This window comes from Setaria viridis, chromosome 5, assembly GCF_005286985.2.
Source record: "Setaria viridis chromosome 5, Setaria_viridis_v4.0, whole genome shotgun sequence".
In the NCBI taxonomy this organism is placed as follows: domain Eukaryota; kingdom Viridiplantae; phylum Streptophyta; class Magnoliopsida; order Poales; family Poaceae; genus Setaria; species Setaria viridis.
This window is the reverse complement of record NC_048267.2, coordinates 30775631-30788095: the sequence shown is the minus strand read 5'-3', so window position 1 is coordinate 30788095 and position 12465 is coordinate 30775631. Positions and strand designations below refer to the sequence as shown.

General features: G+C 53.4%; 2 protein-coding genes across 2 annotated transcripts; one reads left to right on the top strand and one right to left on the bottom strand.

The window, feature by feature from the left end:
- Positions 1 to 399: 399 nt before the first annotated feature.
- Positions 400 to 4603, top strand: LOC117857032 (protein trichome birefringence-like 38). The gene is made up of 5 exons (XM_034739502.2): positions 400 to 848; positions 938 to 1109; positions 3575 to 3747; positions 3836 to 3994; positions 4132 to 4603. Exons 1-5 carry the CDS (start codon positions 466 to 468, stop codon positions 4421 to 4423), a joined length of 1179 nt encoding a protein of 392 aa, XP_034595393.1. The 5' UTR covers positions 400 to 465; the 3' UTR covers positions 4424 to 4603.
- Positions 4604 to 5272: 669 nt separating this feature from the next.
- Positions 5273 to 11531, bottom strand: LOC117857031 (protein INCREASED PETAL GROWTH ANISOTROPY 1). The gene is made up of 6 exons (XM_034739501.2): positions 9899 to 11531; positions 8925 to 9056; positions 8644 to 8825; positions 8433 to 8547; positions 5849 to 5983; positions 5273 to 5712 (listed from the first exon to the last, which is right to left on the bottom strand). Exons 1-6 carry the CDS (start codon positions 11087 to 11089, stop codon positions 5581 to 5583), a joined length of 1887 nt encoding a protein of 628 aa, XP_034595392.1. The 5' UTR covers positions 11090 to 11531; the 3' UTR covers positions 5273 to 5580.
- Positions 11532 to 12465: the final 934 nt, after the last annotated feature.

The following is a 12465-nucleotide window of genomic DNA, read 5'->3' as shown; positions in this document are numbered from 1 at the left end:
CGTCATACATGGGCGCAGTACGCGCGTCGGGGGAATTTGTTCACGGACCGTGCCGACGACGTACGCGCCTGGCGGCTTGACAGTGTGACGCCGTCGCCGTGGGCCGTGGACTTGCCCCGGCCGGCGACCGCTGTCCCTGAAGCCTGACCCTTCTGCTGCGGAAACAGAGTCACCATCTCATCATCACGCATTGACAGATGACGGCGTCTGTCCCACCTCAGCCTGAGCAGCAGAAGGTTTCCCTATCCCCCTCCACGGCGAAGGCCCCAGCGGCCAGCGGCCGTCCGCGAATCCAACCGGAGATATACCCGGCCGGCCACGGCCAGCCCACAGAAAAGCTGACAGCCCAGGATAAAGGGGCGTAAAACCCATCGCACTCCTTATTATAAAGCTCATCCGCCCGTGTCCGTCCGTCCCCCACACGGTCCAGCCAGCTCGTCACTCCTCACTCCACAGCGCCGCGCAATGGCGCCCAAGCGGCGCCTGCGCCTGCTTCCCCTCCTCGCCGCGGCCGTCGCGTGCTCCCTGCTGCGCGCGTGCGGCGCCGCCGCGGCGAGCACCGGCACGCTCGGCCTCCGTCACCACAAGCCCGCGAAGAAGCACAACAGCACGCGGCACGGGGGTGGGCGCCCCCGGGGAGGCGGCGGCGGTGGCGCAGGCAGTCCCGGCACCGGCATGGCGGCGTGCAACTTATTCCAGGGAAGCTGGGTGTACGACGACTCGCTGCCGATGTACGACACGGCGGGGTGCCCCTTCGTGGAGCCAGAGTTCGACTGCCAGAAGTACGGCCGCCCCGACAAGATGTACCTCAAGTACCGGTGGCGCCCGGCGTCCTGCGAGCTCCCGAGGTACGCGTCTCTGCCTATCCGAGCTCTATCCGGAGCAACGCATGCTGTGCTGAAACCAATGGCGCGCCATTGTTGCCGGTGGCATGCAGGTTCAACGGGCAGGACTTCCTGAGCCGATGGAAGGGGAAGAAGATACTGTTCGTGGGGGACTCTCTCAGCCTGAACCAGTGGGAGTCGCTGGCGTGCATGCTGCACGCGGCCGCGCCGGCCTCCAAGGTCGCCTACAGCCGGGGCAACCCCGTATCAACCATCACGTTCCAGGTGCGTACGCGTACTTACCGCACCTCCCCTGCCGTCTCGTGCCCTATGCACCCGTATACTCCGTTGCATCAGCGCAAAATGGAATGAACAACCTACAACGGCTGGACCCAGTACGGCCCCATTCCGTTTTAGTAGTGAGAGTGTGAGCCCAGCACACGGCTGGGTAGCTCATCGTTCCAGTAACTTTTCGGCGAAAGGGGATATATGGTATGGGCTCGAAGGTTTTGTTACTAGCGCTGGTGTTTAGCAAGTTCTTTAATGGCAGTGCAAAACAGGCAAAGGCACAAGCTTTTTGTGGCTGTGGCTGTGCCTGTGCTGGCCTTTTTGGGAGCTCCGGCCGCAGGCTTTCGGGCACTACCGGTGGAACGGCGCTCTTGTCTGGCGCGGATGGATAGCGCCCGCCAGTGGCACCGCCACCAGCGGCGGAAGAGCTGCTCGCACATCTGGACGCCGCGCGCCTGTTCGCTCATGGGCGGGCGGGCTGGCGGCGGCAGACGGCAGAGGGGATTGGGCGATCATGGGCGCTCGTGGGGGGTCCGTGACGGCACAAGACGCCATGGGCGCGGGGGACAGCACAAAGCGCATCATTGCTCGTCCCGCTTTTCGCTTGACGTTTTGCTGATTGCCTGATTGGAAGTCTTACCCCGTGATCCGCTGACAAGGGTCAAAATTGTTGGATCCTCTCGTCCTCCGTCCACTGTCCTCCTCCATTTTTATATCTGTAGATCGAGTAGGCTAGCTGCAGAGAATCGGCACATGGGAGTTCTTACTAGGCCGACCAGATTGGTACCAGATTAGTCGGACCATCTATGAATCAAAGCAGAGCATATTAGCGCAAGTGATTGGTGAGATGGTTGTTGGTTAAGAAGCCGGGGTCCTCTTTTGTGGAGCCTGGTGGAGTGTACTACCAAAGTGCACACGCTGTGGCAAGTGAAATACGGAGTTACGGACGCAGCAGGATTTATGGATGGACTTGCCTGAATCGTCGTACGTCCAAGAATGGGACGCGCAACGTTGACTTTCGGGGGGAGCCTGCAGCTTCTAGCTTCTGTACAGAAGCAGGCAGCCAACCCGTCTTTAGGACGTGGTACCGAAATTAACTCGTGCCGTGCTTGCACGAGGGGTTTGACTTTGATGTGCTAGGCTAGATGGCAACTGAGCATATAGCATGCCACCAATGTTAAAACCAAGGGCATCGAGATGCAAATGTAAAAAATGACCGATTTGCGGGCTCACTGACAAACCTGCTTTTCAGTGTGTCTGATTTACCCAATTTAGTGCTAGCTCATTCCTCTGTCCAGGGCCATGAAGCTAGATCTATAGCAGATGTTGCACTGAACTAACACTGCACTAGAAAATAATGTAGCCAACGGCGTCTATTTCGGGTCTGTTCCTTGCATCGGACGTCAATGTAGCATTTTCAGATGGTCTGGACAGCCCAACCACTCCTTCCTGTCGAGTGGGATGCCAGTCGTCCTCGCCAATAATCTCACCTCAATCCTTTTCCTATCATGCATGGCTGTTCGCAACTAGACCAGGGTCTTGTTTAGTTCCCAATTTGGAGTGGCAAAATTGGCATTTTGCCATAAATGCGCAACTGTAGCATTTCGTTTGTATTTGTGAAATATTGTCCAAACATTGACTAATTAGGCTTAAAAGATTCGTCTCGCAAAGTACAACAAAACTGTGCAATTAGTTTTTTATTTTGTCTACATTTAGTATTCCATGCATGTACCGCAAGTTTGATGTGATGGGGAATCTTCTTTTTGCATAGTGTCAAAGTTGGGAATTTGGGAGTAACTAAACATGGCCCAGAACGGGAGAACGTACTCACATAGACAGTCCACTTCGCCGGGGATCACCGCCATGAATTATATGCTGCTATATGAGCAGATGCTTGCCGTTTCACGGGCCCAGGATGCAAAGGTATACTGTACACAATGGTACAGCTCACGTGCCGTAGAAAGAAAAAAAATGTTGAAGCAAAGGTAAGTACGGCCATACGGGGGCTCACAGTTCTGTGCCTGCCGTTTGGCCCCATTCGGGCATTGCTGTGCCACGGCATCCGTGACATCACATTGGCGCCAATGCGACGCACAGCACAGGTAGCTGCGGACGCAGACAAGCAGAGATATTTGTCGCCGACGACTACTAGACTGCTAGGCTCTGCCAGTTTATGGCCGCGTCCGCTGCATAGGCGCGACACCTTTGGAGCCTTGTGCATGTTGATCGATACGGTGGTTCGGCCATCGGGGCCATTAAGCCATGTACGCGCGTAACGTGCGTGCACGGTCGGAGATCTGCGTTTTAATGCGTTGCTCCGTTCTGGTGGCGCCCGCCGCCCGGATGAGGCGCGCACGGGCACGGCGCGGCGGATCCGCCAAAAGTTCTGGTCGCCGATCGGCGATGCCGGGGCCGCACCGCACGCCAACTAACGTGCGGGTGCCGTCTGCTCGGCCTTGCAGGACTACGGGCTGTCGGTTGCCTACTGCCGGAGCACCTACCTCGTGGACATCGTCGAGGAGTCCGTCGGCCGGGTGCTCAAGCTCGACTCCATCACCGGCGGCGCGTGGCTCGGCGCCGACGTCCTCGTCTTCAACACGTGGCACTGGTGGACGCACACCGGCAAGGACCAACCGTATGTGTAGATCGAGAACATCCTCGTCTTCTACTCTCATTTTCATGCAGTCCGGATTTTGTTCATCGTTTTGATGGTGATGATCCAGGTGGGACTACGTGCAAGACGGAGGGCAGGTGATGAAGGACATGGACCGGCTCACGGCCTTCTCAAAGGGGATGACCACATGGGCCAGGTGGGTCGACTCCAACGTCGACACCTCCAAAACAAAGGTCTATTTCCAGGGCATCTCCCCGACCCACTACAAGTAAGGCACCCACCGAAGCCCAACTCAACATCCTTCAAGAAACAAAGCCCAACTGAAAATCTTGCAGCACCACCACACGCATATGATTCGCTGTCCTGCTCCGACGCTGCTGACACCGACGTGTTCGTTGTTTGCAGCGGAGCCGAGTGGGGCGAGGGCTCAAGGAACTGCGCGCAGCAGACGCAGCCGATCGCGGGGTCCGCGTACCCGGCGGGTCCCGTCCCGGCGCAGGCCGCAGTGAGGGCCGCGCTCAGCGGCATGTCCAAGCCGGTGTACCTGCTCGACGTGACGCTGCTGTCGCAGCTCAGGCGGGACGGCCACCCGTCCGCCTACAGCGGCGGACACCCGGGCAACGACTGCAGCCACTGGTGCCTCGCCGGCGTGCCCGACACATGGAACCAGATACTCTACGCGTCGCTCCTTGCATAGGATAGGACCCGGGGGGGAACAGAAACACATACCATATATACCGGTGATTCATAATCTTGTATGGGGAATATTTAAATTGGTGATTCAGTTTTTGTTCGGTTCAAAGTAATGTACTATAGATGATGGATTTTCTTTGTTCTTCGATAATATCATGAACAGCCAACAAATTGGCAACATGAATTGAGATGTCTGATGGCCAAAACTGCCTGAGATGGCAGCAAGTTGATACGACTTACGAGCAGGCAATCCACTGAATGTGACGTCCTATGTTAAATTTGAACTTTGGTTATGCGTGAAGCTCGTTGCAATTCGAAGGCAATATTCAGAAACGCACTGAAAGCTCATTTCCTGAATGTGCATATGCTCTAGCTAGTACCATCCATGGACCATAGTGGGCCGTGGCACACAAATAGCTTCAGACTTTATAGAGCTAATCTTACTTTTGACAAAAACAGTCACCAGAGAAACGAAAAGATTGAGCTATAGTGAACAAAGATTTCCCCTAAAAAAGAACAAGGCTGTTCATTAGTTACAGTACCGGAGCATTTTACAGCAGAATCGGCAGCCGACTAATCCTCGCAAAAAGGAGAGGAAAAAAAAGGTAATCAACAAATCATACTACTGACACTGTTGTGACGACGAGATGATGGGTGTAAGACACATGGACCGTATGAGGATGCAGCTCAACATGAGATGTCTGATGGGATGAACTAAATGCCTGAGATGGCAGCAAATAATCCGCTGAATGTGACAAGCTATGTTAAAATAAAAGGCAATATTCAGAAATCACTGAAAAGCTCATTTCCTGAATGTGCATATGATCTAGCTAGCACCATGGACATAGAGAGCTGCGGCACACAAATAGCTTCACACTTTATAGAGCCATTCACTACACTTTTGACAGAAACAGCCATCGGAGGAACGAAAAGATTAAGCTATAGTGAACAAAGATTTCTCCTAAAAAGAAAAAAGGCAGTTCATTAGTTACAGTACCGTAGCATTTTACAGCAGAGTTGGTAACCGACTAATCCTCGCAAAAAGAAGGAAAAAAACAAATCAACAAATCATACTATGCCACTTGATGATGACTGATGAGGAGACGATGGGTGTATGACACATCGACCATATGACTATATGAGTACGCGATGCTCAGATGTTCAGGTCCTAGCAACGAGCGTGTGCTGCCGCAGATGACGGCTCTGCTTCTGCCGTTGTATCCGGCACATGGACGCCTGCTCCTTGAGCTCCTGGAAGGCTCGCATGGTGTCCACGTCGAATCCGCCCGCAAACTGCACGAAGTAAGGACCAAGCAGCGTGGAGAGTTTTAGTGCGGCCGTAATGATGCACTACAATAGAAGTATAAATTCTTTCCCGGAATAATGCAGTGCTGTGCTTGCTACTAACAAGTAACAACCAAGAAAATACCTGGTGTACTCTGAAGGCGAACCGTACTCCTTGAAGCATCAGTTCCTCCTCTTCAGGGCCTCCCTTGATTGCCTCGAGCTCAGAGGAGACCCGTTTCAGGTACTTCATTGCCAACTTCACCGACTGGAGTTTGATCTGTACATCACAGCCCCCATCAGCATTCAATTTGGAACAAACGGTCGCAATAAGCCCCGACTCCCGAGTATGGCCATGAGGTGAAGCACCAGCAATAACATGCAGGAATTGTAATAATTCGCTGCCCCTACTGAAGCCTAAAGCCTATATGCAGTGCAATTCGAGTAATGTAGTATTCGCACCCAAGTCTTTTTTTAAATAAAATGAAAGAAGTATAACTTTCAGCCTCTGCTGCTCTTCCATCTGCACAAGTCTACACGTCACTAACTATTTACTTCCCGTCCTAAATTATAAATCGTTTTGGATTTTCTAGATTCTTACCTTTTTACTATGCATCTAGACATAATAATAAAATGTATTAATTAAAAAATTAAAATGACGTTAAAAAATTAAAATGACGTATAATTTGGGACGAAGGGGTATCTGTTTCACCTGTTTTCAGTCAAATGCAGCAACAGCATACTGAACTTGCAGTGAGACGCGAGATAGAAAAGTACGTTCACCCGCAATTCCAATTCATTTGGGTTTGGGAAATGGTCCAGAGTGGAAATCGAAGCACAACCACCCAGCTTAAGTACGGCGCAACCAACCAATACAGTACAGTGGTGGACCTGCAAGCATCACTCCGGATGCAGATCCATGCATGGGGGACTATTTTTATAGCATTTTCGTTGATGAATCGAAGGATGACGAACGAAGCGATTCAGAGCACCGCAGTCCAACCAAGGAAATAGACCAGAGCACACGCAACCCCGTGGCCCTGCCACACTCAGGATGGAAATGTGAAAATGGATATCCGAATTATCGGACATCTATATCCACTAAAACGACCATATCCACTAAAATGACAATATGTATACCTGAATTTAAATGTGGTACTAAAATGGATACATTCGAATTCGTTTCTCTATCCGATTCCACATTCGTATTCGATAATATCGTCACTATTCGTATCCGAACATATGAAACTATTAGTTATCTCTATAACTAATGATATGATGTTAATTTGAATACTAATAATGATAGTATATCATTGAAACTATTTGAAAGTTATCTTTATAACTAATAGCTAATGATATTAATTTTATTATTACTAATATTGTATCCATAAAACTATTTAAAATTTATCTCTAATTTAGTGACCAATGTCATTAAATTTAATAATATATATATACGAATATTAAATTTAATTTTAAATACTCTAGTTCATCTATTTATTAATAAAAACATTTTTTGTACATTTTTTATTACTCATTGATAAATGCTTATATGTATTGAAAATAATTATTAATTAATGTCCATATGTTATTTTTCCGTACCGTGCACTATTTTAAATAATTATTAATTAATGTAATATTTTCATGAGCGAGCTTGTTAGGTACCGATCGTCTCTACTTGTATAAAGAATTCGTTATTTAAAAACCATCAATAAACAAAATAGGTAAATGTTATTTTCAAATCAAGTAAATATTCGATGGATTTCCGAATCCAAGACATTCGTTTTGTTTTGTATTCGTATTCGTATACGACTTAAAAAAATATGGTAAAAAGTACTATCTGAATTCGACCCGATCCGAATTCCATCCCTAACCACACCAACAACAACCGTTGACGCAGCACGCAGCACGCAGCAGGGCGCGCCACGCCGCCACCCACCACAGTCCATAGCGCCCTGCCGGACACGGCAACAGCAGCGGACTGGAAACAGCCAGGGATCACGCCTCGGCCTCGCACCGCCGACTCTCTAGGCGGTAGGCGCTGGCGCCGCTGGCTCGCATGTCTTGGCCGCCCGCGAACAGATCGGCCGGCGGGGCCACGTTGACGAGGACCCGATTCCCTCGCCCGTGTCCCCGTCCCAGCTCAAGCAACCAACCACCCGATGCCGCCCGGAACGGACACGGCCGACGGATCCCGCGGCGTGGCGGGGCTTGTTCGCTAGCTGTTGCGGCAGCGACAAGGCGTCCCACCACGGCGGGCAGAGGGGCTCACGAGATGCCGCCGCGGCGGCTCACGTGCACCGGTGCACGCCCACGCCGCGTCGTCCCAACAGAGGCTGAAAGCCTGAAAGAGACCACGCTTTCCTTTTTGCGACCGGCCCCGCTGGGGGCCTGGCCCGGGTCGTACGGGAGGGGAATGAACGCCGACGCATCCCAAATCCCCACCTCGAATTCCCTCTTGTTGCGTACCGCGCCACCGCTTGATCTGCACGTGAACCGGTAGCAGGGGCGTGCCGGATGGATCATGGATCACGCGCGGGGTCTTTGCTGCTTGCACAGTCGCGCGTACGTACGTGACGCCCCGACACACATGTGCGGACGGCATCAGAAAAGTTCTCTGCCGCGTAGTTTGTTTTGTCCTCGTTGAAACGTAGAAATCACTCTCCAGTACGCTCTACAGTCTATAGTGCGTGGACCCACGGCGAGTAAATGGAAATGGAAATGGAAGTTACCTGGCTGACGATGCCGGCGTCCTGTTTCATCCACTCCCACGGGATCTGGAACCGGGTGTACCGGCTCGTGGCGGCGTCCCGGACGCGGGCGAGGTTGTACACGCCGTGCTCCAACCTGACACTCGAAGGGGGGCGCGTACAAAGTTTTAGAACAGAAGCAACGTCGTGGCGCTGCGATTGCAGTGATTTTAGTAGTGACGCGATCGCTTACTTCTCGAAGAGCGCCTGCATCTTCTTGAGCGCCGCGGCGCAGGGCTGCCGGGCGTCGTCGCGGAACGAGGCGGCCTCCCCCTCCAGCTTCTTGAGGTCGCAGTAGCCGAACGCCGCCTCCCGGAGCGCGTCCGCCTTGTGCTCCGGCCACTCGAAGTGCTTCAGCACCGCGCGCTCGTCCACCTGCACGCAGAACACGGGCACGCGAGTGGATTAGCAATTGACGGACCGATGGATCGGACATCGGAGTGGATGGATCAGTTTGAGCCGAACAAAACGCACCAGGCGCGAGAGCTCGTCGTCGAGCCACTTGACGAAGCTGACGACGTCCTCGATGTCCACGAACGCCGCGCCTTCCACCTCCTTGATCAGGAACCGGATGAAGTCGCCCTGCCTCTCCACGTCCGACTTGATCTGCCGAGCAAATTCAATCACGGTGAGTTTTGCCACTATTAGTACCGGATCATTTTCTTCGATCAGCTTCCAATCACAAGTACTTCTATCTTCCTTGAGATCGAAGTCAAACAGAGCGAGGCACTAATGGTACCATTTGAGTACGATTCACTCCGCCGGCTAACGAAGTTCACACTAATGCTCGGATTAACTTGAGGCCGTAACTAACGCATAGCTCATCTACTGAAGCAGACCAGAGCCTTCACTGCGCTTCGCAGTATGACACCGCCACCTCCGATTCCGTAACGCTGGCTGTTTCTGCTCCAAGTTTAACTGCCTCTACTACCACCACACTTACCATTCATTCACAGAGCTCGCCGTCGCTGCTTCAGATCACCATCGGCCAGCAGGCTACGCCAATGGAGGGCAAAGGCATAAGAACAAAAATCTAGGACCCTCGCTTTTGGAATTCTGACATGGACATCGAGGATAGCTCGAGCGAGAATGAGAAGAAAATGGGTGGTCTCCGTTTTACTTGCTGTACTGTACTATATACCCTGCATGGATCAAGATTTGGCAGAGCATGCGTACACCGGCGTTCACCGTCTCAGCAATAACTAACCGTATCTGCCCAACCAAACCGCTTGTAATCTTGCAATAACGACGGAGAACGACGCCTCCACTGTTGCATGACTGTGTTACCAACCTTCCCTATACTCCGATGCATTCTTCGAGTCGCTCGAACAGTGGTTAGCCGCTGGGGGAGGACGACTACCTAATGCGTAGCCTTAATGCAGCTGCGTACCGGTAGTTGTCGCGGCTTAGAAAAGGAAAATATGAGATGATGCTTCAGCTGTACGCACCGCGAGGAGGTGAGCCGACCGGTTCTCGATCTCGCCGATCATGTCGCGCGCCGCCGCCACGCCGCCGCCGTTCGCGGCCTCGCTCGCGGCGCAGCCGTCCCTCTTGGACTCCCGCCGCATCAGCGAGTGGTAGAACTCCACCACCTCCGGCACGCGCCTCACGCATTGCCCCGACGCGCACGCCGGCGGGAACGCGGCGCCGAACGGCCTCCTCGATGGAGGGGGAGGCGGCGGCGGCGGCGGCGGCGGAGCGGCGGGTGGACCGGAGGGCGAGGAGCGCTTGCTCGTGCTGCGCGGCGGTGGCGGTGGAGGAGGAGGGCATGGCGGTGGAGGCGGAGGTATCGGCGGCAGCTTCGAGAGGTCGGGCACGCGGGGTCTTGGTGCGGTCGCCGTGTCCGAGGACGAGCGGGAGTACGATGGTGAGGTTGACGTGGAGGAAGACGGCGAGGGTGGCGACGAACTTGCGGGTGAAGGGGTCGACGACGCCGAGAAGTAGGACTTGGACTTGAAAGGCGTTGGTGGCGCCGGAGGAGGCGGCGGGATGTACGGCCGCTCAGCTCCAGGTTGAGCTGAACTCGCGTGATGTGGCACGGCACTGGAGCTCTCGAGGTGCTCGTTGGACGCCGAAGCGGACGAGGAGCAGTCATCGGCCGCCGCCGCCGCTTCATGTTGCCTCCTCAGCTCCGCCATCTCCTTCTCCATCTCGACTATTCTCTGCTTCCTGCTCGTGACCTCGAGCGCGGCGGCGTCGAGCTCGGCGCACAGCCGCGCGTTCTCGGCCTCCAGCCGGTCCGCGGTCTCCCTGCACCTCTCGAGCTCGGTCTTCTTGGCCGCGAGCTCGGCCTCCAGGAACGGCACGATGGCGACGGTCTCCTTGAGTATCTTCTGCTCCAGCAACTCGACGCGGAGGCGCGCCTCCCGCTCCTGGAGCAGCTCGATGGCGCGCAGCAGCTCGGCGACCTGCGGCGGCGCGCGGGCGGCCGCGGGGCGCACCTGCGCGGACGAGCGCGGGAAGTAGGCGCCGAAGGACCGCGCGAGCGACGACGCCTTGGATGGCGCCGAGCCGCAGGGTGAAGCCGAGCCCGACGAGGGCGCCCGGGTGGGCGTCCGCGAGGGGGACGCCGCCTCCGGCGCCGGCGACTTGGGGCTGCGCTGGAAGCCCATGGCCGCCTTGACGCGCCCGGCCACCATGGCGGCCGCGCGAACGAGAACGGGAGCGGCAACTGCTCAACCGTGCAACACGACACGTACGTGCTGTTACACCGGTTTAGTGCGCCGCGTTGCTGAGCGGCGGCGGTGGCGGTGCTGCACTGCTGGTTATCGCTCGCTGCGGGGTTTAAGCGGGACGCGCGGGGCGCGGCGTCCGAGGAACGGACGGGCCTTTGGGTTGGAACGGGGGTGGCGGGGGAGCGCGGGTGCGAGAGGCAAATACGCAGCGGCCGATGGTGTATTTGTTATCTAATCTGCCGGGGAACGGGGAGGGACCAGCGTGAACAAAGTGAGTAGGGACGCGAGGAGTGACAACGCAGGCTGCGTTCCGCTACACGTCAAACGTCTACGCATGCGTGATCTCGCTGCACCTCCGCTGTGCCGCTCAAAGGATCTGAAAGCGGAGAAAATTTCAGTATGAACAAGTTGATAACACTGCTGCCTGTCTCCTAATAAAGGCTGGTCGACCACAACCAGGGTCCAAAGGAAAAGGAGGACTGCACTATATATGCACCCTACACAGTACACACCATGTTTTATATATTATAATCACGAAAAGAAAAAAAGATTGTGGTTGTGCGTCAAGTGCTAGCGCATTTGAGAGCTACCGGACATTGGTAAGTTATTGTGCTCGTATCCACGTTGAGGCTCGACAGCTCTACTTGGGCTACCACATGTAGAGATAGCAATGGCCAATTCCTATAGCTACTCGTAGTTCATCTAGAATCGTGTACTCGTTGTTCGTATAGGCACATGCTCCTGGTCCTCTAACAAACTAAAGCATCTCAAGCGCACTCAGCAAACTAGACAATGCGGGCTGTGTGTAGGAAAATTAGACCTTGGTTGAGTTTGTGCAATCCACGATGCATTTCCTGCCACTGGTATCCATACTCTCTCCTCAAATCCACACCTATTTCAAATGGAAAGGGTATGGATAGAAAATTATATACTCATTAGAAATGGAAGAGTAGGGTATGAGAAGGATACAATTTTTTTTGCGAGGGAGGGTACAATTAATCAATTCAATATGTATATATATATGTAGTAGAAAGTTAATTATCTATGAATATGAGTGGGATTGGGGAAGGTAAGAAGTGGATAATAATTATATGGATTTGGTTGAACAAGAGTGGGTTTGCCCATACCCTCCCCAGTGGCAGGCCTATTTCCTCTCTCATGTGTTTATTAAAAAAAAGGGCAGGTGTATTCACACGAGTGAGATTAAAATAAACCCTCATTATTAAGCGAGGATATTCCATCATTTACTAGTCTCATGTATGGGAAACATATAATCTAGTCACGAGGGGAGTGTCCCCAGAAATGCCATCCTTTTTATGAATATGCATTGTATTATGCAT